Here is a 25,447-nt window from a genome sequence, read left to right on the forward strand (position 1 = left end):
GCAGCCTGGCTGAGGCGCTGAGGAGAAGTGTGCCATCTTCCACATGGGCCTCAGTCTCTGGTTTGGTTTTCTAACGTGACAGTGGTTTACACAAGGGTGAAAATGTTATTCTGTGCTGTCAGCAGCATTAGGGAGAACATGGACATCTCCTGACCCTAAATGTCTGTTTTCTGGTGTACTAGGTGTCATCACCTTACGTACCAGACCCACACGCCACCCTGCGCTCACAGGTTGCCTGTGTGTGCAGCAGCAGAGGTTGTCATATATTTGTACTACTTTTTATACAAACATCGTCATGCACAATTGTAAATAAAAAATCAATATATTAAACACCTCCCGACATGTCAATAAACATAATTACATTTTAGTGGCACCATTTTTTTTAAAGATTTTATTGAATTTATACAAGAGCTGGGGTACAGGCCAGAGGTGCCAGAGGGTGAGAGGATTCACCAGAGACAGAGTGGGGAGCAGAACAGGCAGACTGACTGAAACACACTGCTGAGGGGAGCAGCAAGCGAGACAGGGGAGGTCTACTGTGCCATGTGGGTAGCTCCCTGGCCGGCCAGGAAACAAACCTGCGCTGCAGAGGCTGTGGACAGCTTCACAGCACTGCGCTCAACACGCTGTGCCACCCGGGAGGTACCTAGTGATGCCATTTTATGGATATAATTTAAAGCCAATTAACTGTAATTGGAATTTTCCATGATTTGCATCAGGGAAAGTGGCAGTAAAGTCCAGGTGAGGTGCAGAGAGAGACTGCCCGAGTCTGCTGCCATCTGTGTCCCAAGATTTTAATGGGCTGAAACTAAGTGCATCTATCCTACTCCCCAGCCACGTGGAGCACAGCTCCTGTCGGAGTCCACTTATGATGCCCTCATGCCAGCACCACATGCACTGGGTCATGTTGAACTGCTGCTTGTTCCCGCGGCACACTTAGGGCGACTATAACGAAACACATACTTCCCCAGCCTGACTGCCGGGCTCTCCTGTCTAACCTGCATGTGAGTCCTTGAACCCTATTACACCTAAGTAGCTGTCATCTTTTCAGAGCCTTGTAGGAGTTAATCTTGTTTTTTTCCCTCGCTGCGGTCACATCTGAGCCCCAACTCTGGTCTCGCGTCCCCTAACTGCTGCCATCATGGCAGTCCTCTGTGTTCCTGGTGCCTGGCCGCATAATCCAAGCACGCCTGTCCTGGACGTGGTTTCCCCGTGCCCTCTGAGATTCCTGGGGAATTAGAAACTCCTTCGTGTCCTCAACAACATCCCTAAACATTCCCTCCTTTCCTGTGCATTAACATAGTTGGCTGTCTCCTGAAAGAAATGTATTCAATATAATCACATCATAGACAGGCCGTTGGATCTCCCCAGTGGCCTAGGGGGTTAAGTAGATCTCAGCACTGTCGCAGCAACAGCCTGAGTTCTATCCCTGGCCAGGGAGCTGGCCCACAGGGCGCAGCAGACCTCTCCTGTCTCCCTGCTGCTCCCCTCAGCAGTGGACTTCAGTGGATCCGCTTGCTCTGCTCCCCGCTCTGTCTCTGGTGAATCCTCTTACCCCTGCACCTCCGGCTTATACCCCAGTTCGACGCAAAAACAAAACTGGGTTCTTTCAGTATGAGGAAACGTGTATTAGATTAGCAACTATCAGTGTCTCGGTAATAGCATAGTAAAACCAACCAAGGATGTGGTGGAAGTACCCCTTCTTATAGCAAATATCAGTCCTTCTAGCTGTTCTCTTGACACCTACATCCCTGTCTCAGGAACTTCATGGATTGGTCTATCCTCCTTGTGCCTGTACGTGTAATCTGTCCATACTGGATGTCACGCAAGGATTTCCATGTCCTATTTTCTTGTATTCCCCTTGACCAACTTTCTAGCTGCTAACCTCTCTTTTTTTAAAAAAAAAAAAAAAGATTTATTTATACAAGCACTGGGTACAGTCAGAAGCGCGGGAGGGTGAGAGGAGTCACCAGAGCCAGAGCGGGGAGCAGAGCAGGCAGAAGGACCGAAGGACACTGCTGAGGGGAGCAGCGGGTGGCAGGAGAGGTCTGCACGCCATGCGGGACCCTCCTCTGGTGGCCGGGGAGCAGCCGGGGATCGAACCGGCGCTGCAGAGGCTGCGGGCAGCTTCGCAACCCAGCGCTCAACCACTGTGCCACCAGGGAGGCCCTGCTAACCTCTCTTTCTCATCCCAGTCAGATGCCTTTCACGCCATCCTTTCCCCATGTACAATCTTAGTCAATGTATTGATGTTGCTCCATCTTTTCTCTCTGGTTCCACCACCTCGAGCTGCACTTCACCTGTCCACAGGGGCACCTCCAACTGCGATGTTTGCGTGGCTGTAGCTACAGCCGTTGCCTCTTGCCATCACAAGCAGCACCTTTCAGTTTTAGTTTCTCAGTAAGTGAGAAGTAATCTGGTCAGTATCTGTAATACCAAGTAGCAAAATCCTAAAGGCTTCATTCAGCACGTAAAACTGACAACTTAAGAAACTACATTTCCAGTGCAGAAATGTTGGGTTTTCCTTCTTATCAATGCCCTTAGCTCCACCTCTAGCCTAACCACAAACATCCCGTCTACATTTTTTTCTTTTTCTATGTTCCTATTCAGATTTGCACATCCAACATAGAACATTTAACTCTACATGCCTCAGAATGTTACACATACACACACGGTTGCTTTATTGACTAAATTAATATACTGCTTTAACAAACATCTCCAGATATTAGCACGGTGCCAGCAGAGCTATTTAAAGATGTCTTTGGGGAACCAGGATTACTTTCTTCTACACCATCTCTCGGCCATGGCTGTCAGTTGTAGGAATTGTAAATTAAAAAGGCAGAAAGGCAAAGTGCAGAAGGCAAAAAGGGGAAAAAGTTTGTCTCCAGGGATATTGCCTATCTTTGATTATTCAGGAATGACAGATACAGCTACACTTTTGAGAAGGTTTTTGTAAGTAGTCATAATGGTTTTGTGAACTGCAATAGCGTTGTAAACAGGGAGGACTTACCTGGATATTCAGTGGCTACTCTGTCACACAAGGCCAGAAAGTAACTCTCAAGAAAGCACCAATGAAGTTAGTAAACTGCAGTCCAGATACTCTGAATGTAAGGTAGATAAATCAACAGTAAGAGATGGAAAATCTTACATTAAAAACTCATCATTCGGGCCTCCCTGGTGGTGCGAGGGGTTAAGGTGCAACCTGTAAAACTGTCTGCAGTCACTGCAGCTCGAGTTCCATCCCTGGCCACGGAGCTGGCCCACGTGGCGCAGCAGGCCTCTCCTGTCTCCCCGCTGCTCCCCTCAGCGGTGGATTTCAGTCATTCCGCCTGTTCTGTTCCCTGCTCTGTCTCTGGTGGATCCTCTTACCCCCCGCACCTCTAGCCTGTACCCCAGTTCTTGTGTGTATAAATAAATAACCCTTTAAAAAAAACATCATTTGAAATAGTTATGGGTCAAAAGTGTCATAATGATCAAATCTTAGCAAAGAGAGACAAAGACGAAAGGTGCTGTGTAGCTAGAAGGGTGTTGGAAGGACTAGTTATCGTAAATGTTTATTTTTGAGAACAAAGGCTGACTGATGAGGCTGGCGTCCACCTTGAGACAATGAATGTGGCACGTCCACATTTAGCACTTACAGGGTTTCTTTCCCATTGTGCATTCTCTTGTGTATAGTCAGTGAAGAGCTCTGACTAAAGGCTTTTCCGCACTGAATACATTCATAGGGTTTCTCCCCACTGTGAGTTCTCACATGTCTCCTGAGGGAAGAGGAAACACTGAAGGTTTTCCTACATTCCTCACATTCATAGGGTTTCTCCCCTGTGTGAGTTCTCACATGCATTCTAAGGGAAGAAATACCACTAAATACTTTCCCACAATCGCTGCATTCATACAGATTCTCTCCAGTGTGTATTTTCTTGTGAACTTTAAGGTGAGAGCTTGTGTTGAAGGCTTTTCCACAGTCACTGCATTCATAGAGTTTCTCCCCAGTGTGTATTCGCTTGTGTACTGTAAGATAAGAGCTTGTGCCAAATGACTTTCCACACTGGCTACACTCATAAGGTTTCTCTCCAGTGTGAGTGCTTACGTGAGCCTTAAGTGATGTTTTCTGACTGAAGGCTTTTCTGCATTGATTGCATTCATAGGGTTTCTCCACGGTGTGAGTTCGTGTATGTCTCCTTAGGGTTGAGGAATCACGGAGGACTTTCCCACATTCTTTACATTCATATTGTTTCTCACCCACATGACTTCTCTTGTGTAAAATAAGATTAGAAATCCTTTCGAAGGGTTTCCCACAAAGACTGCGTGCATAATGTTGCTCTCCAGTTGGAGATTGCTCCCGTTGCTTAAGGGATGAATGAGGACAGGAGGTTTTGTTTTTATTATATACACAGGAATTCTCCACCGTAGGAAAACTGTTGCGTATAGAAAGCATGTCATGATGTGTGGTGTGTATGGAGCCCGTGCAATCTTTCTGTGTTTGATTTTTTTCAGGATGCTATAGCGCTCCATCATATCCTTGCCTTTCACAGAGGTTCTCACTTAAAGAATTTTTCTTGTAATTGTCTAGGATTGGATTATGTTTCAAACATTCAGTATCTTAGTAACACTTGCAGGAATGTTCATGGGTAGAAACTCTCTGAAAAAACAGTATTTGACCTAAAGGGAGAGCTTTCCTCTAATCCCTGACAGGCAGAGAGTCTCTCCGAGATGCTCTTTTCTTGTGGGTAGATGTCACTTGCCTCCTGTTTCCCTCTGGCTCTCATGCTGCTTTCTGATCTTTTGGCATTCCAGTCTTCTCTCACTGCGGAGGATGTATCATCCTTTCTTGTTAGTTTCACCCCACTGAATGATTTTTCCCAAAAGATATTCTGCTTAGGAGTTGGTTCTTCAGCTTTAGGTTGACTCTTCCCCTCTGGACAAATGTCTTGGGGAATTCTTATCACAGTTCTTACCTCTTCTTGACCCGACGGAGAGGTCATGCCAGGGCTGCATAAATGATATTCCACTGAGGTGAGATTTAGGTAGTTTTCCAGCATCCACTTCTGCACATACTTCTTCTTCTATTTTTTTTTTTAAGATTTATTTATTTATACAAGCACCGGGTACAGTCAGAAGCGCGGGAGGGTGAGAGGATTCACCAGAGCCAGAGCGGGGAGCAGAGCAGGCAGAAGGTCCGAAGGACACTGCTGAGGGGAGCAGCGGGCGGCAGGAGAGGTCTGCGCGCCATGCGGGACCCTCCTCCGGTGGCCAGGGAGCAGCCGGGGATCGATCCGGCGCTGCAGAGGCTGCGGGCAGCTTCGCAACCCAGTGCTCAACCGCTGCGCCCCCGGGGAGGCCCTGCACATACTTCTTTAGCGGAGTCCAGCATCATCCATTCCTCTTGGGTAAATTCCACAGCCACCTCTTTGAAGGTCACTGGTCCCTGTAACCAGGCTGCTGAAAGTTTCAGCACCATCCTTTCCACCTCAGTGTTTCTCGCAGAGAAACAGGCAGAGTTCAGAAGGGACTGTATTAACGGCTGCCATCTTATGAGTCTGAAAATGACATCTGTGTGCACAAAAGGGTAGAGATTGGGATGTTTCTTTTCTTGTTTCTCGGATCCAGTCAGCAGGGGTGCATTTCATTGCATGTTCTTCCTGTCGCCGAAGAGATGAGTTTAGGTAAGAGAGGTGCAAGCAGGGTCCCATTGGAGGCAAAGTTAAAAAAAAAATTGCAGCCCTTACCCCCATTCCTGTAAGGTGTGACTAGTTTAGCGTCTTCACTGGCGCTTCTGCTGACATGCAATATAGTCATCCTTGGACCGCTTGCAGAACTGTCATCCTGGTATTTGTAAATGGCTTCTCTGCAGAATACTGCTCAGTCCTGGGTGAAAGGCGCATGCATTATTGGTACAAAAACACACAAAAAAACTAAAGCTAAAGAGAACTGGTCAAAAAGGCATGGTTGTTTAAGTAAATTTCAGGCAAACTTTGTTACTTTTTTAGTTAACTTGGAAATGGAAAATTTTCCCACTAAACATAACTGTTTTAGGTAAATTTATTCTTTCTAGAAATAACTTGGTGTTTACCTCAGTAACCTTACCTATGATTAATAGGGCTGATCATTTGGCTGTTTCTCTACTTAAGAATTTTATGGTAGTTGTTAAAGGTAGTCCTGTGACTTTGAAACAAATATTCATTTGATTATCTCCAATCTGATCTATCGATATCTCCCCAAGGACTATATTTTCTCATGATCATTTATTCTATGTGGAACTTGAAATCAACCTAGGAAGTAGCATGGCCTATGTTCAAGCTTTGGAAGCCTTAATACTGTTAAAAATATTAGATCATATAGTACTTCATTGAAGACATTTTATAATGTCCTCACTTTATAACAAAATAATATATAGTATGAATACAATAGATGAATGCCTGAATTTTTTTAAAAAGATTTAATTTTTTTTTTATTTATACAAGAGCTGGGGTACAGGTCAGATGCACGGGAGGGTGAGAGGATTCACCAGAGACAAAGCAGGGAACAGAACAGGCAGACTGACCAAAACACACTGCTGAGGGGAGTGGTGGGCGAGACAACAGAGGTCTGCTTCGCCATGTGGGCTTCTCCCTGGCTGGCCGGGATCAAACCAGCACTGCAGAGGCTGCGAGGCTGCGGACAGCTTCACAGTGCAGCGCTCAACTGCCTGCACCTCCAAGGAGGCCCTGAATGCCTGAATATTTTAAGGACCAGTATTTTGGCATTTTTATTTAGACAAAGATCTCTGGCATGCAGATTCAACCAACAATGTGTATAAATCTGCCACTTTAGGGTAAATATAGAGAAAGAGGTTTTTGTCTTGTTTGTTCATTGCTATATTCTGAGAAATTAGAATATTTCCCAGCACATGACCGACATGCATGAAATATTTACTGAATAAACTAAGTCCCCTATGACGAGGTTTTGTGGGGAAGGTATTTTTTTTTAAAACTTTTTTTTTATATTTATTTTATTCATTTATTCATTTGTTTGTTTTGTTTATACAAGCACTGGGTACAGTCAGAAGCGCGGGAGGGTGAGAGAATTCACCAGAGCCAGAGCGGGGAGCAGAGCAGGCAGAAGGACCGAAGTACACTGCTGAGGGGAGCAGCGGGCGGCAGGAGAGGTCTGCGTGCCATGTGGGACCCTCACCCAGTGGCCGGGGAGCAGCCGGGGATCGATCTGGCGCTGCAGAGGCTGCAGGCAGCTTTGCAACCCAGCGCTCAACCACTGCGCCACCGGGGAGGCCCAGGAAGGTATTTTTTTACTTCTAGACCCTTCTTTCAGAAGTAAAAGTCAGAAAGTTAGGCTTCCTCTCAAAAAAAGGAAGTAAGTTTGCCTTAACTTAAAATAGTTAAGCTAAGAATTGTACTCTGGGATCATTCTTTGATTCACCATAGTTTTCTTTCTTTTCTAGTTACAGTACTAATTTCAAAATCTATACAATGTTACTAAGTAGGAAAAAATATCTGACTAAATGGAGAGATTCACCATGCTCACGGATGTAAGACTCAATATTAATATTTCCATTTTTCTCAAAGTAGAATTATATCGGGACTTTTACTAATCAGTGATTTCTTGAAATGTGAAAATCTGATTTTGAAAGATTTATAGAGAAATGAAGGTATCTGAACAAGGCAATTAGTAAAATAATTCTGTGCCGTACTCTATTTGAAAAAATGCATTTATAAATCCCTAGTAACTTAAAATTTATGTTTTATGTATACCTTAGTGTTAAAATTTATTTGTTCTATATATAACCAGTGTTTACCTGAATAACCTCACTGAAGATTTGGCTGTTACCCTACTTAGAAATTATACTGGTGCTTTTTTCAAAAAGATGTATTTTTTTATGCATACAAGAGCTGGGGCACAGGCCAGATGTACGGGAGGGTGAGAGGATTCACCAGAGACATAGTGGGGAACAGGACAGGCAGACTGACTGAAATACACTGCTGAGGGGAGCAGCAGGGGAGTCAGGAGAGGTCTGCTGCGCCATGTGGGTAGCTCCCTGGCCGGGGATCGAACTCATGCTGCAGTGGCTGCGGACAGCTTCATAGGTTGTGTCTTAACCCCTTGCACCACCAGGGAGGCCCAATTTTACTGGTGTTCTTAAAGGTAGATTTGAAATAAAAAGTCAGAATGATAGTTGGGCAATAATGGGAAATAGAACATCTCAGAAACAGGTTCATGTGTAGCTAGACATCTAGTACATAGTAAAGGCAGCACTTTATTTTTTATTTTATTGTTTTTTGAAAAATCATGGATAGTATCTTTTTACATTGTTGGCTGATTCAAATACACTTGTTTTTTGCCTGGAATCAACTACCTTGATCTTCCAATATTGCTTTAACCACCTCTTGGTGTCTCAGCTAAGAATGCCTGTCTCAGTTCTGCCTGGAAATCCACCACAGGTACTTGCTGCAGCTGTGATCGCCTTGGGTACAGCTGACACTCTTGGTTGCTCAGAGAGGCGGTCCTTCTGCTTTTGACTTGGACTTCCACCTCTGGTACGTGCGTTCAGTTGTCGGTCTCAGGTGTAAGCGGTCTCTGGCCTGCTCCATCGCGCCGCTGGCTGCTCCTCAGAAAAGCGCGTCAGGCATCTCCCGCGGACACTGGCATCTAGCACTTTATTTTTGTTTTCCCTTTTATTTAAAAATTTTTTACATTGATGTTCATTTTGTACAGTTTTTGATTTCTCCCCTCAGGTATAGTCCCTGTAAATACCCACCACAGCCTTATGAGCCATCACCGGTCCCATGTGCTCTTTCCCGTTTTCATCCCTTTTCCTCCTCCTTCCCAGCGTGTACCCTCAGATCTATAGTGCCTATGGGTTCTGTCTTTTTTTTTTTTTTTGACCCTTTGTTCAGTTTCCCTATATTCCTCCTATTATAAGTGATAACACCCGATATTTTTCTTTTTCTAAAGGTAGCACTTTGTAAATCAGTGAGAGAAAGGAGCTAATCATTAAGTGGTATATGGGCAAATGACTAACAGGGAAAGCCATAGATCCCACCTCATACATTCAGAAATTTCTGATGGACCAAAGACATAAATATGAATCCAATAGGAATTCCAGAAGACAAGGTCAGAAGTAGAAAAGAAGCAATGTTAGAGATAGTGGTTATTTTTATCCTACGCTGAAGTTAAGATCCTTGATCTGCAAGTATATATACCATAAGCCATACTGAATACATTTTAAAAATTCATGGGAAACACTGAATAAAAACTGTAGACTATCAGAGATAGTAAAATTTAGTTAGTAGGAAGAAATGCAAATTACCTTCAAGGGAAACCAATTATACTGACTTGAGACTTCTCAGCTGCAGAGATAGTGGCCAGAAGATCACACAATAATATCTTCAGGGTATTAAAGGAAAGTGCTGGCAAACCAAAATTCATTGGTATGCTAAGGAGAGCAATATAAAAGACAGTGACATATTTCTAAGCATCAATAGCATCCTCATAAGAGAAATAAAAAGATACTGAATCAATATTGATTCCTTTAAGGCACACCTTAAAGGAGACAAATGTATGAAACTTAGTTGTAATGTAAGTCAAAGTTTTAGAAAAGAATTTTTGAGACAAAAATTTGAGCATTGCCTATATATTTGACATTAAGGAATTAATGCTAATTTTATAGGTATGACAATATCCTGATTATGATTTTCTAAAGGAACCCTTATTCAGAGAGGATTCTGAAGTACAAGCAACATGTCATGTTTAAGATCTACTTCAAAGTGCAGTAATAGGTACAAGGATGTTCACATTTTTTGTATATTTTCGATAATTTCTAAATTTTTCAGCTAGTTCATTCATAAAATAGAATGTTACACGTTTAAAAAACACAGTAATGTCTTCATAAGTTAAATTGCAAAAACAAAAAATTCAGAGGGCAAGCCTCCCACCCAGATGAATTACACGATCAATTCAAAGGCCCGGCGCCCCGCGGCTCACATCCTGGCAGCGGCAGAAACGGGGGGCCGGAAGGCACGCGCCTGGAAGCGAGCGGCCCCGGGACAGCCGGGCCACACCCGCGGGGCCCGTCCGCGGGGGCGCGGCGGAGGCTCCCGGGGCCGGGGGGTCGGCGCCGAGCGGGGCGCGGGGCGCGGGGCCGAGTCCGCCGGGGCAGCGGAGGCCGCGCGCGCGGAAACGGCGCCGAGGGGGGGGAGGGGGAGCCGAGCGCGCGCGGCCCGCGGACCGGGAGAGGCCGGCGGCGCCTCGCAGACCCGGGCCGGGGAAGGCAGCCCGCCTGCGCGCGCCCGTCCGGACTACATCTCCCAGGAGACCCCGCGCGCCGCGCCCGGCAGGGCCTCGGCAGGCGTCACGGCCGCGGCGCCCGGCGGAGGGGCGATGGCGGCCCCAGGGCGCGTGCGCGCTGCCGGCCTGCGTGCCTGCGTGCCTCGTGCGTGGGGCGGGGCGGCGAGGCGACGGCGTGGGCGCGTCGCCCCGGGAGCCCGGCGGGAGCAGCCGGCGGAGGCCCGGCCCTGGGCGCCCGCGCCGGCCGCAGGTGGGTGTGCGGCGGGTCTGCGCGTGCGCGCCCGGCCCTCGGCGTCGGCGCGCGTGTCCGCCTGGGCCTGGGGCGGCCGCCGGGCCCGAAGCCGCGGCCCGCGCGCGCCGGTGCCGGGGGCGTGGGCGGCGCTGCGGCGTCTGCGCGGCTCCCCGGGCCCGCGACGTCGCGGGGCTGCGCCCACCCGGCCCGGCCTCCGCGCCCGGAGCGCCCGGTGAGGACGCGCCGCGCGCCGGGCGGGCTTCACCGCGGGACGCGCCGCGAGCCGGGCCCGGAGGCGGAGCCCCGCCGGCGGCCCGGCCCCGGGGTGGGCGGCGACGACCGTCCGCCGCGCGCCGCTGGGGAGCCGCGCGCGGGCCTTTCCGGGCCTGCCGAGTGGTGCCCCGGGAGCCGCCGCGCCCAGAGACGGAGCGGAGCGGGCGGCGGCCGAGGACTCCGCTGAGGGGAGCCCCGCCGCGGGGGTCCGCCGCGCCCTCGGGCCTCTCCCTGCCGGGGCGAGCCCGTGCGGAGGCCGCGGACGACTTCGCCTGCTCCGCGCGGCGCCCGCCGCTGCGCCCCGGGAGCCCCCGGTCGCTCTCGGGCGCCTGGGCCTGGCCTGTCAGCCGGAGCCGGTGCTCGCCCGGTGGTGGTGCCCCTTGGTGCCGCGCTGGAGGTGGACGGCGCGCAACCCGGCGTGAAATGCCCGGGATGAAAGTACTTTCGTGTCGTCTTCACAGACGCGCAGCGGCTGCGTTTTGTGACTTGACGCGTATCTTTCTGTCTCCGCTGACCCCAGAGCTCCAACTCTGACCGCTGAGACCTTTTGCTGGTCATTCCTGCCCACTGCACGTGTGAAATACGATGAACTTCTTGCCCAGAATTTGGGGACAACGGTTCTGTTCTATCAAGAAGCGCGGGTCCCTGGCTCTGCGCCTCACACAAGACTCTTCAAATGGGGACTTGAGGGCACTATGGGAAAGAGACAAGTTATCGTGGGGGTTTGACAGATGCCGGAGTGAATGTGAAGTATAAAGTAGAACTGTGTTTGCCCCCCCCCCCCAGAAAAAAAAATAGAATGTGGTTATCATCTCAGTTCCGCAGAGGCTCGTCATCTCCCGAGGGAGGGGGGTGGTAAGTATGATGCTGTCAGGTAGTGTTGGGGGCTGGAAGGATGGGCAGGGCGTCCATGAAAGACGGGAGCCTTTCCGTCGAGGGGGCCGCCAGATGAGGCTGGGCGAGCCTGGGAGAAGCGCAGTGAGAACCAGGGTGGAAAGGCGGCTGTCCAGGCTCAGAGTGTAGGTGGTCACGGAGCCGGGTGCGTGCTGCCTGGATGGGCTGCGCTGTGGACCTCTTGTGCCTCGCACAGCGCCTTCCTCATCCTTACCTGCTAGACCGGACCTGCTTTGGGCCTGTTTCTGCCCTGAGAGCACGCGGAGCAGTGGCTCCTGAAAGATACCCTCTCCCCAGCCCTCAGCCTGGGGGTGACTTACCCTGTGTGGCCAGAGGCGCTGGGTGCATGTGATTCAACCACTGACCTTAGAGGCGGAGGCCACCTGGAATGTTCGGGTGCACCCATGTAACTGCAGAGGCCCTTCATAGTGGCCTAGGGAGCAAAGGCGAGAGCTGGGAAGATAGGACCACGGAAGAGGGGGTTCTGGCTAGCGTACTCCTCAACTGATGCCCATCTGGGCTTTTGAGCGCATCTGCCCCTGACTTGTCTCTTGTTCCAGTTCCTCATCTGTTACTGCATCCCTCTCAGCTCTGCTCCACTTCCGGGCCCTTTGGTTTCTTCATCCTCTCATTTCTTCTCTCTCCGCCGGTGCCTTGTCCATTACTTCTGCTCTCAGCTCATCTCCCTTCCCCTTGTCTGTTCTTCTTGGCTTTTCTTTCTCCTGTCTTGTCCTTACTTTATTCTTCTCAGCATCCACACTCTCTAACACTCTCCAGTGTGACCCCAGCGCTTTTCTAGCTCACCCCTTTTTTCTTTGCCTCCAGATGTTGATACCCTCATAAGATGTTTTCTGTTCTCACCATTCTGTGGAAACTCTTCTCCCCAGATTAGCAGTTAACCTTTATCTAGTCAGCCCAGAATAACTTCATCCTTATTTTATCTGCTCTTTTAATCCTCACTGCCAGGGCATCTTCAGTTTCTGGTGTGCCTCTCTTCTGACTCCTCTCATTTTTTAGTTGGTCTTGTCTCCTGTTGGGCTTCTTTTCCCTGTATTTGCTTCCTAAGTGGTGATTTCCCATACAGCGTATTTTGCTAATCTGGGTCCTGCCATTTATGTCACTCTTGCAGTTACATACTCTTGCAGCTTGGTTGATACTGACGTCATACGCTGCCGCGGTTTCATGTGATACCTTCCTCTAGCACCCTCACATCTTACTGTTTTTTAGTGGGCTTCCGAGGAGTCTTGTCATAGGGTGTTGACAGAAAATCCTGTCCCGCCAGTCTTCTCTGTCCCTCCGTGTTCACCTGCATCACACAGCAGGAGCCTGCAGTCACACTCACCCTGGCACCCACGGCCATCCCCGCCTCTTTGGCTGTCCTGTCGGGAGAGTAGCTGAGCAGCTTAGGTAGCAGAAGAGCAAATGGAGGCAGATGGCACAGCCTCAGACCTCAGCATTGGCTCTGCAGTGACCTCTGCCCAGGCACTATGTCCCACACCAATCCCAGCACCCCCTGGCAGCTACTACTGATACATGATTGTCCATTCGGTCACCCAGAAACTGGGACGTCATCTTGAACCCCTGATCTGTTGTCACGTCCACTGCCAATTTCCAGCACGTAGCAGTCTCCCAAATCTGCCTGCTCCACATTCCTCCTCTTACAGCCCTAATCTGTGTCCCTCTTCTGGATTACTGTGTTAGTGTCCTGCTGGCTCTTTGCAGCTGTGTCTTTTTATACCACACAAGAAGGCTTTTTTTAAAAAAGATTTATTTATTTATGCATACAAGAACTGGGGTGTAGACCAGAGGTGCGGGGGGTGAGGAGATTCACCAGAGACAGTGGGGGAGCAGAACAGGTGGACTGACTGAAATACACTGCTGAGGGGAGCAGTGGGGAGACAGGAGAGGTCTGTGGATTGAACTCGTGCAGAGGCGGCGGAGAGCTGAACCCCTTGCGCCACAAGGGAGGCCCACATTTGTTTTCTTGTTTGTGAAATGAAGATGTTAGATCAGGCCAGACTTGATTTTTTTTAATAATTCTTTTTTTAAAATTATTTATTTTTATACAAGAGCCAGGGTACAGGCCAGATGCGTGGGAGGGTGAGAGAATTCACCAGAGACAGAGCGGGGAGCAGAACAGGCAGACAGAAGAAACACACTGCTGAGGGGAGCAGCGGGGAGACAGGAGAGGTCTGCTGCGCCCTGTGGGAATCTCCTCAGCCACCCAGGATCGAACCCGCACTCCAGAGCTGCGGACAGCTTCACAGCGCTGCGCTCAACCCGCTGTGCCACCGGAGAGGCCCCAGCCTTTGATTTTTTTTTTTTTTATCCAACCTCAAAAAACAGGATTTGTAGTTGTAGAGCCATTTATTTCCAAAGGAAATTTAACTTGGAACTCTGGAGATTACGGTGAAAAAGGCAACCCGTGAGGCTCTTCCCTTCCTCCTGGGTCTCAGGTGCTGCCAGTGTCCTTCTGGAGTGTCTTTCTTGCTCCTCTTTGTTAGGGTGCGGGGTGGGGGCATGCAAGTTTGTGTGTCACACCCAGCGGCGCTGCTGTTCCTGCCGCTTTCCAGTCACAGCACATTCTCCTCATGTTTGTTTCTTTTCTCCAGTGCCACCTGCCCTGGGCTTTCCCGCTCCTCACGGAAGCACCAGTGCACCCGCTGTGGGCATGGCCGATCTGCTGACCACCCCATCCCCAGTAAGTGGAGCTGCCTTGTTCTCCGTTTTCCAAATGGGAATCTCGCGTTGCCTGAGTTCTAAAGTTCCTTTGCTTGGAATTTGTACTCCTCAAGTACTCGAGGAGGCCGGCGGTCTCTTGTCTGCAGTTGCGGCTTTAGTTCCTCTTCTGCAGAAGCAGCATCTGGTGGTGATGGTGAGGTCACCCGGGAGTGCAGATGGTGGCCTGCGTCCCCACCGGGGTCTGAGTGCAGGGCATGGCTGCCACGAGGGGGCTGGGGCGTTGCCGTCCTTGGCTGGTGCCTTCTGTGTGTGTCCTTCCATGGCGGTGGGGGGCGGGGCTGGTTGGGGGCGTTGGGATAAGTTCTGTGATTACCAGAGATGGACATGCAGAGCCAGGAAGGGGGGGGGGTGCTCTGGGAGCCTCAGGATTGAGACTGGGATCCAGGCGCCTCTTTCAGCTTCTTTCCTTAGAGGATCCCTCCTGCAGGTCTGGACAGGTGGTCTGGGGCGCAGGTGAGAGTGGGCTGAACTCGCCGGGTGCTCTGCGCAGGGCTCCGTGCCCACGTGTGCTGGGGAGGGGTGTGTTTTGTGCAGTTAACACAAGGAGGTTTAAACAGCTGAGGGGCTCAGGTGAAAACTTGTTGAAATAACAGTTATGCCAAGATGTTAAGGACGACTTGTGACTGTCCAGGTAACTGAGAGGTAATGGACTAGCACAGGCCAGGTTGGGGGGCATGGCCTGCTGGAGGAATTAAAAGCAGCCCAAACACAGAACCCAGGGGTGTGGGGCAGAGCTTGACCTGTTGCCTGACTGTGAGGCAGGTTCCAGCACCACACCCAGGTAGTGGGCACGGTGGCAGCAGGCTAGATAGTGGGAGACGGTGGGCAAGAGGCTGGCAGAGCAAGTGTGGGTGAGCTTGCTGAGGAGACGGAGGACCTTCTGGGAGGGGAGAGCTGAAGGCAGGCATGAGCACAGGTGTCTGTGAGAACACAGGCGTGAAGTGCCAATGGAGCCAGGCTCCCCACTGAGCACAGGCCATTGTGGTCCTCACCAGGCTCTGGTGCAGACACCTCGGGGTAGAGCGCACCGCCCCAGGTCAGAGGGCCTGGGACACTGCACAAGGGGATGAAGTGAAGAAGCAGACAGTGATGAGAACAGGTGGCAGCTGTCGCGTGGCACAGAGCTGAGCATGTGGGAGCCCCTAAAACAAGAGAGGCCCCAGCGTGTGCTGCTCTCGGGAGGTGAAGGAGCAGAGCTGAGAGGAAGGGAGGGTCTGAAGACTCTCAGCAAGGGAAGGTGCCAGTGTGTCACGGATGAAGCCATGACTGCGATGCAGCAACGGCCGGGTGACAACATCAGGACAGATGAGCAGTTCTTGCTAATCAAGTTTCAGAAACAAATGCAAGCGGTATGATTTACAGCTACTTCAGGTGAGGGAAAACCATGAAAAACAACAACTAAGGAACAATTCAAAAGGCTCATTTCCAACAGCACATTGGGGCACACAAGAGGCCCCCAGCCACTGTGGGGCGCTGATGCCTGGGGTCTGCGTCCTGTCCTGGGGTGGCAGCTTTGCTCCAGGGATCTCACTCTTGGTGTTGAAAATGTCGGGGCTCACCCAGCCCAAGTGCTACTTCCCAGTCCCTCTCACACCTTCCTGCTTCTGGTCTCTGCGTGACCTGCACTGTCTGGGAAGGTGTTGGCAGTGCCCTGAGAGTGCACCGGGAGCTCCAGCCAGAAGCCAGTTGCCAATTAATGGTGGGCAGCTTTCTGAGAGAAATGCACCAGATGGCCAGGCCAGGACTTGGTGGGAGCAGCAGGACAGAAGCTGAGTGATCCTGGACGGGGTGGGGAAGAGTGCATCGTCTCCGAGTCCCAGGGGCAGGTGAACCCTTCAGGATGAGTGCTGCTCATGCCAGGGGTGAGTCCTGCCCATGCCCTGGCCTGCCTCGAGCTCTGCCCCTTCTTCCTGGTAGGAGTCAGGGATGGGAGGGGCTTACGCACATGTGCTTGCTATTGCAGACACTGGTGACCTTCAAGGACGTCCTTGTGAGCTTTTCCAGGGAGGAGTGGCAGCTGCTGGACATTGCCCAGCAGACCCTGTACAAGGATGTGACCCTGGAGAACTATAGGAACCTGGTTTCCTTGGGTAAGACTCACTCTGCTAGGAGACGCACTTGTTATGTGGATTTGGTTCTGGGCCTTTGGCCCAAAGGCGGGAGGCCTGGCGCCTCCTCCAGAGTGGGGGCTGCTGGTTAGGGCCTTCATTGTCTTCGGGCACAGCATGATGTTTTCACCCTGCTTTTGTCATAAGTGGGCTTGGTTTGTTGAATGTTTAAAAATGTTTATTTTGCTGCTGCAGCCTCACTAGAGGGGAGTCTTGGCGCTTCCCGGTGCCTTGCCCTCACCCAGTGTTTTCTGTTTCCCTGTGAACAGGGCTTCAGCTTCCCAAGCCAGAGGTGATCCTGCGGTTAGAGAAAGGGGGAGAGCCGTGGCTGGTGGAGAGAGGGGTTCCCCGCAGGATTCATCCAGGTGAGCATGGTGAGGCATGGCAGGTGCCAGTTAGGGGTAGCACCCCCCCTAGAGGGTGGACACTAGTGATCCCAATGTGCTGTTGGAAATGAGCCTTTTGAATTGTTCCTTAGTTGTTGTTTTTCATGGTTTTCCCTCACCTGAAGTAGCTGTAAATCATACCGCTTGCATTTGTTTCTGAAACTTGATTAGCAAGAACTGCTCATCTGTCCTGATGTTGTCACCCGGCCTACTTCTGAGGAGCCTGAGTCACCTGTCTCTTGTGCCTCTTTGCCAGTGCTTCCTGCCCACTGGTCTCGGAGACAGGATCTGCTGCTTCATTTCAGACTGACTTTTTGTTGACATTCATGTTTCCAACACTGTTTCTGGTGCTTTTCTGATGATCCTCACTCCCTTATGCTCTGTTCTCTCATTTTCTCGAACCATTGTTTGTAAGCTTTCCCTTTCACGTGTTCCCTTCTCACAGTCTCAGTTTTGTTCTTTGTTGAGGCTGCAGCAGCCACTCAGTGCCGCCCACTCAGCGCACCATAGTCACAAGCCTTAACTGAGCCCAGCAGGGTCAACAGCCCCAGACGCCCCGCTGCCTTGGCATGGCAGTGGGTGGGGCCTCCACACAGGGAGTTTGGCCTTGAGCAGCTGGTGTGGGAGGCCAGAGAGGACGCCACTGTACATCGCCTGCTCTGTCAGCACCAGGGGGCGATGAACAGTGGCTGCCAGAGAATCCAGAAGAGCAGGATGCAGAGGAATGTGTCTCGAACTAAAGAGCAAGACAAACTCCCAGAAAAACTTAAATAGGGCCTCCCCTGGTGGCGCAGCGGTTGAGTGCTGGGCTGTGAGGCTGCCTGCAGCCTCTGCAGCGCCGGTTCGATCCCCGGCCACTGGTGAGGGTCCCACAAAAAACAAAAAAAGAAACTTCTTAAATAGATGAGCAAATTATCTGATTAAGAGTTCAAGTTCACGGTTACAAAAATGCTCACGGAACTTTGGGAGATGATGGGGTGCACTAGGAAATTAAAAAAGTTACACAGCTGAAAACAGTAGAACTGGGAAGCCCAATACAAGGATCCGCAGCCGACTGAACCGGCAAAGGAGCAGGTCCCTGAAATGACACGGCAGCAAGCTGAGGTAAGGATGAAAGTGTGAACGCCCCTTAGGAGACACTGGGGACATCAAGAGAAGCGATGCTGGTAACTGGGGTCCCAGAAGGAGAGGAGTGAGAGAAGGGCCCTGGATACCTGTATAAGGAAATAAAGCCCAAAAACGTCCCCAACCTGGGCAGGGAAGCCAAATCCAAACACAGGAGGCCCAGAGGGCTCCAGGGGGAACTGAGGGGGGACCTGAGGAGGCACTTCCCCGTCCCCCCCAGGAGAAGCTGGAGATGGGGCTCACGCAGCAAGAGGAGAAAGTCTTATCAGTTAAAGGGAAACTGTGAGACTGTCAGGACCTTTTCAACAGAAAGTGTAGAGAACAGCAGAGAATGGCATGAAAGGAAGCACTTCTGACCAGGTGTTCTGCGTCCAGCAAGTTAATGTTCAGAATCGAAGGAGAGACGAAGAGCACCCAGACACGCAGAAGCTGACGGGAGTCACCACCACTAAACTGGGCTTGTGAGAAATAGGACAGGGACTTTTCTAAACTGAAAAGAAACACGATTAACGTCAAGAAAACACATTACCGGGCCTCCCCTGGTGGGAACACAGCCTCCGCAGTGCTTGTTGGATCCCGCATGGCGCGGCAGACCTCTCCTGTCGCGCCCGCTGCTCCCCTCAGCAGTGTACTTCGTCACTCTGCCTGTTCTGCTCCCCGCTCTGTCTCTGGTGAATCCTCTCACCCTCCCACGCATCTGAACTGTACCCCGGTTCTTGTATAAATAAATAAATAAATCTTAAAAGCCACATTACAGGAAAAAATAATATCACTGAAAAAAGTAACTACTGTAAAAGTATTGGCTCAGTAACTTACGATATGTAGCTGAGACAAAAGTATAAAGGGACGGAGGGAAAAATGTAAAGTTTTAGAATGGGCGCAAATTTAAATATGTCAATCCAAAACAATGTCATACACATAGAAAGTTATCTCTGAATCTCATGGCAACCATAAAGCAAAAACTTAAATATACGGAACAAGATGAAAAAGGAAATTAAACATACCAATAAAGAAAACCATCAAACCTCAAGGAAAGAGAGAAAGGAAGGAATAGAGGGGAAATGTAAAATAAGCCAGAAAACAACAAAATGGCAATAAGGAAATATCAACAATCAGGCTTGAAAAGGCAGGAAATTCTGCAGTAATCTACAGCTGACCAAATCTTGAGAACATTCTGCTAAGCGAAGAAGCCAGTCACAAGATGACAAATCCTTTACAAGTACAATTTAGTGAGGCACTTGCAGTCATCGGAATTATAAAAATCATAAAAACAAAGTATAACAGTAGAGATTTAATATCACAGTTGTAGAGGCCAAATGTCTGGGATCAGAGTGTCGTCAGGCCTTGCTCCCTCCACAGACTAAAGATTTTGCCTGTCCCGTCCAGCTTCTGGTGCTCCAGGCGTTACTTGGCACATAGATGGCTGGCTCCAGTCTTGTCCCTTCCTCTGTGTGTGTGTGTGTGTGTGTGTGTGTGCATATGCACATGTGTGTGCTGCTCCTTAGAAAGACGCTGGTCATCGTGAAGCAGGGCCTGCCCTACCCCAGCACTACTTCACCTTAACTGAGGGCATCTGCAGTAACTCCATTTCCAGATCACATCCTGATACATTGGGGCCAGTGCTCCCGCAGAACTCTGGGCAGGGGAGGGGGCAGAGGGTGCAATCCATAACATCCCACTTATGTAGGAAGAGGTGGTATTGTGTAAGCAGTACTTTTTTCTAGGTTCAGAACCAAATATTTCACCTGAAGGCACAGAAAACAGGTTATTACGTGGGGAACATAATCTTCAGTAACAGGTAGGTGTGCCTAAGCTGAGAGCAAGTGTCCAGGAGAACCTGCGTTTGGGTCCCGTCTGTGTCAGTACCCTGAGGTTTTCTTCCTGTTAGTGGTTATGTCTTAACGTCTCAGAACAGAGGAGTCAAAGTGGAAGGGAGGAGTGGAGACTGCCAGCAGTGGTGTGCTGTGGCCATAATGATGCAGCTCTCGTTGAGCATGTAGCTCGCGTGGGCTGATCTCACTCACACAGGCAGGTGCAGCCATTCTTGGATCGAGTTAAGCAGAGTGATTTTTGAAAAGGTGAGCGACTTGTCTAAGTTAATCACTAGCAGTGATAAAGTTTAGATGACGTCTGTCCCTGGGAAACTTCTGTGCAGCTGCTCATCTAGTCTGTCTTGTGTCCTTTCTGAGAGACATGGGCCTCTGTGACGTGCGCATCACGCTGGAGACCTGGATAAAAGGCATTGCCTGATGTGGCTGTTTTCATGGTTTAGGAATCTTGAGTTGGCAGTAGTGTGACACGTGCACGTCTGGGTAAGGGCTGGTCTAAATAGATGCAATAGATCATCAATCGTTGGATTAGTTGTTGGAAGTGTCACCCTTCGAGTGTGGCTTCATTGCCACCCCTACCACTGAGTGTCCTGATTCCAGGCATCACACCCAGCCACGTGGCTTCTCCTTATTGTCCTTGTTCCTCTTGTGTACTATCTGCATCATGCATACCCTGTTTACAGGAAAGTAGTTCTACGCAACATACTTTATATCCACATACCGTCCACCCTCCCCACTAACTAATACTGTATTTAGTTATGTGAAGCTTTCTCATTTCTTTCAGACTCCGGAAGTACAGTTGACATTAAGTCTTCAGTTTTCAGCAAGAGCATTTCTAAAGGTAAACAACCTGATGGCATTAAAATGGAAGAAACGGCAAAGGATGATCTCTGGCATTTGTCATCTGAAGAAGCCTGGAGGTGTGACGACCTGCTGGACACGCACCAGGAGAGGCATTCAAGGCGAGTGTTATTAACCCAAAAGAAAGTACATATTCAGGAGAGAGTCTGTGGACATGGAAAATATGAGGGAAATTGTCTTCTTCCTGCTCAGCTAGTACTGAGAGAGTATTTCCAGAAACATGACTCACACACAAAAAATCTAAAACATGATTTAGTTTTCAGTGGTCATCAGGAGAGCTGTGCCAGCAGCAGTAATGATGAATGTGCTCAAACCTTCTGTCCAAGCATTCACCTTATTCAGTTTGCAAGAGCTCAAGCAGGAGATAAATCCTTCAGGTGCCCTGATAACAGTAACTCCCTTACTCATGGTACATCTGTCAGTATATCGAGGGGTGTACATAGAGAGAAACCCTATGAATGTAAAGAATGTGGAAAATTCTTCAGCTGGCGCTCTAATCTTACCAGGCACCGACTCATTCATACAGGAGAAAAGCCCTATGAATGTAAAGAGTGTGGGAAATCCTTCAGCCGGAGTTCTCACCTTATTGGACACCAGAAGACTCACACCGGTGAGGAGCCCTATGAATGTAAAGAGTGTGGCAAATCCTTCAGCTGGTTCTCTCACCTGGTCACCCATCAGAGGACTCACACCGGGGACAAACTGTACACGTGTAATCAGTGTGGGAAGTCCTTTGTCCATAGTTCCAGGCTTATTAGGCACCAGCGGACTCATACTGGAGAGAAACCTTACGAATGCCCTGAATGTGGGAAATCTTTCAGACAGAGCACACACCTCATTCTGCATCAGAGAACTCATGTCCGAGTTAGGCCCTATGAATGCACTGAGTGTGGGAAGTCTTACAGCCAGCGGTCTCACCTTGTCGTGCATCACAGAACACACACCGGGCTGAAGCCTTTTGAGTGTAAAGATTGTGGAAAATGCTTTAGTCGAAGTTCTCATCTTTTCTCTCATCAGAGAACCCATACTGGGGAGAAACCATATGAATGTCATGATTGTGGGAAATCCTTCAGCCAGAGTTCTGCCCTCATCGTGCATCAGAGAATTCATACGGGGGAGAAACCATATGAATGTTGTCAGTGTGGGAAAGCCTTCATCCGAAAGAACGACCTCATTAAGCATCAGAGAATCCATATTGGAGAAGAGACCTATAAATGTAATCAGTGTGGAATTTTCTTCAGCCAGAATTCTCCATTTATAGTACATCAGATAGCTCATACAGGTGAGCAGTTCTTAACTTGTAATCAGTGTGGGTCGGCGCTAGTCAGTAGTTCCAACCTTATTAGATACCAGACAAATCACATTAGTGAAAAGCCTTACTAATGTAACGGACGTGGGAAATTCCTCAGTAAGAGCAGTAACTCTCACTGGAGAGCTCCTTTTGGAGAGGTGTATGGATGGGATCTCTGGAGATGCCTCAAATCCTGTTACGGCCCTATAATGCACTACAGAATTGGTCCTGACGATGGGAGAACCCACAAATTACATTCCAGTATGGAAATATATCACATTTTTAACTTTCCACAAATTCCTACAAACATAATTGACCTTGGTGCATTTTGATTAAGTTCAGTGCTAAAATCCGAGAAGGAACCATAAAGTAAGTGACTAGTTAAGGGAGAATGCTACTTCAAAAAGATAAACAAGAGTTAACTGCTGAGAAGAATAAAAAGTCGATAAAATTATTGTGACAAACATGGAAAATAATATTTCATTGAATTAATATACCATTTTTTTTATTTGTCCTCTGGGACACTTCGTAGTGCTTAGTCTGTGTTATGTGTCAATATAACATACATTTTGGTTAACCACAGGGGAAATATTTACAGTGTAAAGCAGAGAAAGAACAACACATTTACATTACTAGTAGTGCCCATTTTTGAACACATTTGCATGTGGGCAGGAAATGGAAGGGTGTAGAAAAGGAACAAAATTGATTTGCTAGGTAATGGGTTTATGAATAAGTTTCATCATCTATTCAGTGTTACTGTAACAATTATTTAAAGACATTTTTAATACAGAATAAAAGAAGCTCCAGTTTCTCCGTTTGTCATCAAGGAAACTTGATAACCATAAGCCACTCAGCCTTCCCGTTAACTGTAAGATGTTTGGGGCTATAGAGTTCTGTTCTTTGAGACTGGGTGCTGAAGGCTCCTAGAATCTTAAAAACAGTGATTTTGTGGACACCAGGATATAGAGAAACACTCGACATTGGACATGTCAGGAGGGGCCTGCATTTGAAAGGAACAGTTACCTGTGTGATGCTCAGAGCAATTACGCTGTGAGACAAACAGCACTGCCCAAAGCCGCCTTCTCTCCAGGGTAATCTTTTCTCTTTATGATGAGGGCGTGGGCTGAAGCTCAGCTGCCCATTTGAAATCTTGCCTCTGCCCTTAACTCGCTGGGTGACCTTAGTCATGCAACCTAACTTCTTTGTGCCTAATTTATAGACACCTTCCTCTGTAAGTTAGGGGTAGTGCTGCTCACCTCATAGGGTGTGGTGGTTATTAAATGAGGAAACGTATCAACAACTTAGCACTAGTGCCTGACCAACATAAGTGCTTGATAACTCTCAGCTGTGGCTTTAATGTTGCCCCTTTTTATTTTTTTAAGATTTATTTATTCATACAAGAACAGGCATACAGGCCAGAGATGTGGGAGGGTGAGAGAACCCACCAGAGACAGAGCGGGGAGCAGAACAGGCAGACAGACTGAAAACACTCCTGAGACAGGAGAGGTCTGCCACGCCATGTGGGCATCTCCCTGGCCGGCCGGGAATTGAACCTGCGCTGAAGAGGCTGCAGGCAGCTTCACAGCACTGCGCTCAACACACTGTGCCACCAGGGAGGCCCACTGGTTTGATTCTTGAATGATAAAAAATTTTTGTTGAGAACAGCAGGACAGATTTTGATGTCTCTCCCAGGAAAAGTCTAGAAATGATTGTTAGACTCACAAGACTTGAGAACTATGAGGAGCATGAGACTACTGCATCCTCTTCATTGTACAGTTGCCATGAAGTGAGTTGGCCCCGGTGAGTGGTCAGACCCAGAGCTCCATCTCACTGCTGTTCTCAGTGCTTACATGCTGTTCACATGCGTAATATGCTCTCTTTAGAAATAGTTTTCATTATGAGAAGTAGTGCTTTGTGGGAGTAGAAAAGAAGGCCCTTAACAGGGCCTCTCGCAATTTCTGATAACCTGTGGTCCAAGTTTCCTCAGCTGTAAAATGGAGACACCACTACTATCTACCTCAGAGGGATGTTGTGTAAGATTAAAGGAGATGAGGTTTGTAAAGTATTTAGAACAATGTGTGCACATAGTAAGTACTGTATGTTCCTGTTAATAATGATACTACTACGTTTAGCACCCGAAGGAAAGAATAGAGTGAGTGATTGTATGAATGATCTCTGAATCTTTAAAGTGGTACAAATTTTGCATAATGGCTATAGCGTATTCATGTCATAGAACGTTAAACAGACATTAAAGTTGTGAACACAGAAGGTTTGGTAACAGGGAAAATGTTGATGCTGTCCAGTGTTATAAAAAAAACCATGATAAATGTTAATATGGCATATACTCAAATATGTAAAAATAAATGAATTTAAAACACAAATGAATCTTGCTCAAAACTCTAAGGAAATTTGGCAGATTAATAGCTCCTCATGTTCAAATTGGGAGAACAGGCATCTGCTTTTGTATGTTTTTGTACTTTCCAAAGTTCCTTCAAACAGTATGTATTTTAGCATCAGCAAACCAGTCTCTTCAATGATGGAATATTTTCTTTTGAAAAATTCACATCTACAAATAAACTTCTAGAACCATAATGAAGGAATTTGGCAGGGCCACAGGAGACACAATCAATATATAAAAAACGGGTTTCACGCCTCTGTACCAGCAGTCAATAATTTGAAAGTGAAATCAGAAAAGCCATGATCAGGATGGGAAAACTCAGTATTGTTAAGATGGCAGTTCTTTACAAATTAATCTTTATATTCAGAGACATTTGTGGAGAAATGGACAAGCTAATGAAAAATGTACATAGAAATGCAGGAGACCTAGTAAATAAGACCAAAGCCTCATGTGTTTATTAAGTACCATTGTTTTACATGCAGTATTTTGACAGTATATAGTCAGCTTTCAGGGGTTGCTTTTAAAGTTTGTCTTTATCTGACCCTTTGTTTGGTTTCTCTGTTCCACACAAGTGACACCATCTGGTATTTACCTTTCTCCTTTTGCCTGATTTTGCTTAGCATAATGCCGTCCAGCTCCATCCATGTTGCTGCAAATAACATGAGTTTATCTTTTTTTGTTCCAGTACTGTGCTGTCTGAATTATGACTATATAGTATAGTTTGAAGTCTGGAATTGTAATCCCACCATTTCCTCCTGTTTTCTTCAGGAGAGCTTTGGCTGTTTGGGGTCTTTCATGGTACCATGTGAATTTCAGTTAATATCTGCTCCATTTCTTTGAAGAATGCCATTGGGATTTTTATTGGGATTGCATTGAATCTGTAAATTGCTTTGGGTAGGATGGCCTTTTTGACAATGTTGATTCCTCCAACCCATGAGCAGGGAATATCCTAAAGCTGTTGTTAAAAAAGAATGGTAGAGGGCCTCCCCGGTGGCGCAGCAGTTGAGCGCTGGGTTGCAAAGCTGCCCGC

At 48.4% G+C, this 25,447-nt stretch overlaps 1 protein-coding gene across 1 annotated transcript; it reads right to left on the reverse strand.

Annotated features, from left to right (window-relative positions):
• Nucleotides 1–8,192: 8,192 nt before the first annotated feature.
• On the reverse strand, nt 8,193–8,582 carry LOC311184359 (SNRPN upstream reading frame protein-like; the record flags this gene model as incomplete). The annotated part of the gene is given in 2 exon segments (XM_084254297.1): nt 8,193–8,537; nt 8,540–8,582. Coding segments are annotated over 2 exon segments (213 nt in total). The 3' UTR covers nt 8,193–8,367.
• Between the last annotated feature and the right edge of the window lie 16,865 nt (nt 8,583–25,447).

Source organism: Talpa europaea (assembly GCF_964194135.1).
Source record: "Talpa europaea genome assembly, chromosome: 14".
Taxonomy (NCBI): domain Eukaryota; kingdom Metazoa; phylum Chordata; class Mammalia; order Eulipotyphla; family Talpidae; genus Talpa; species Talpa europaea.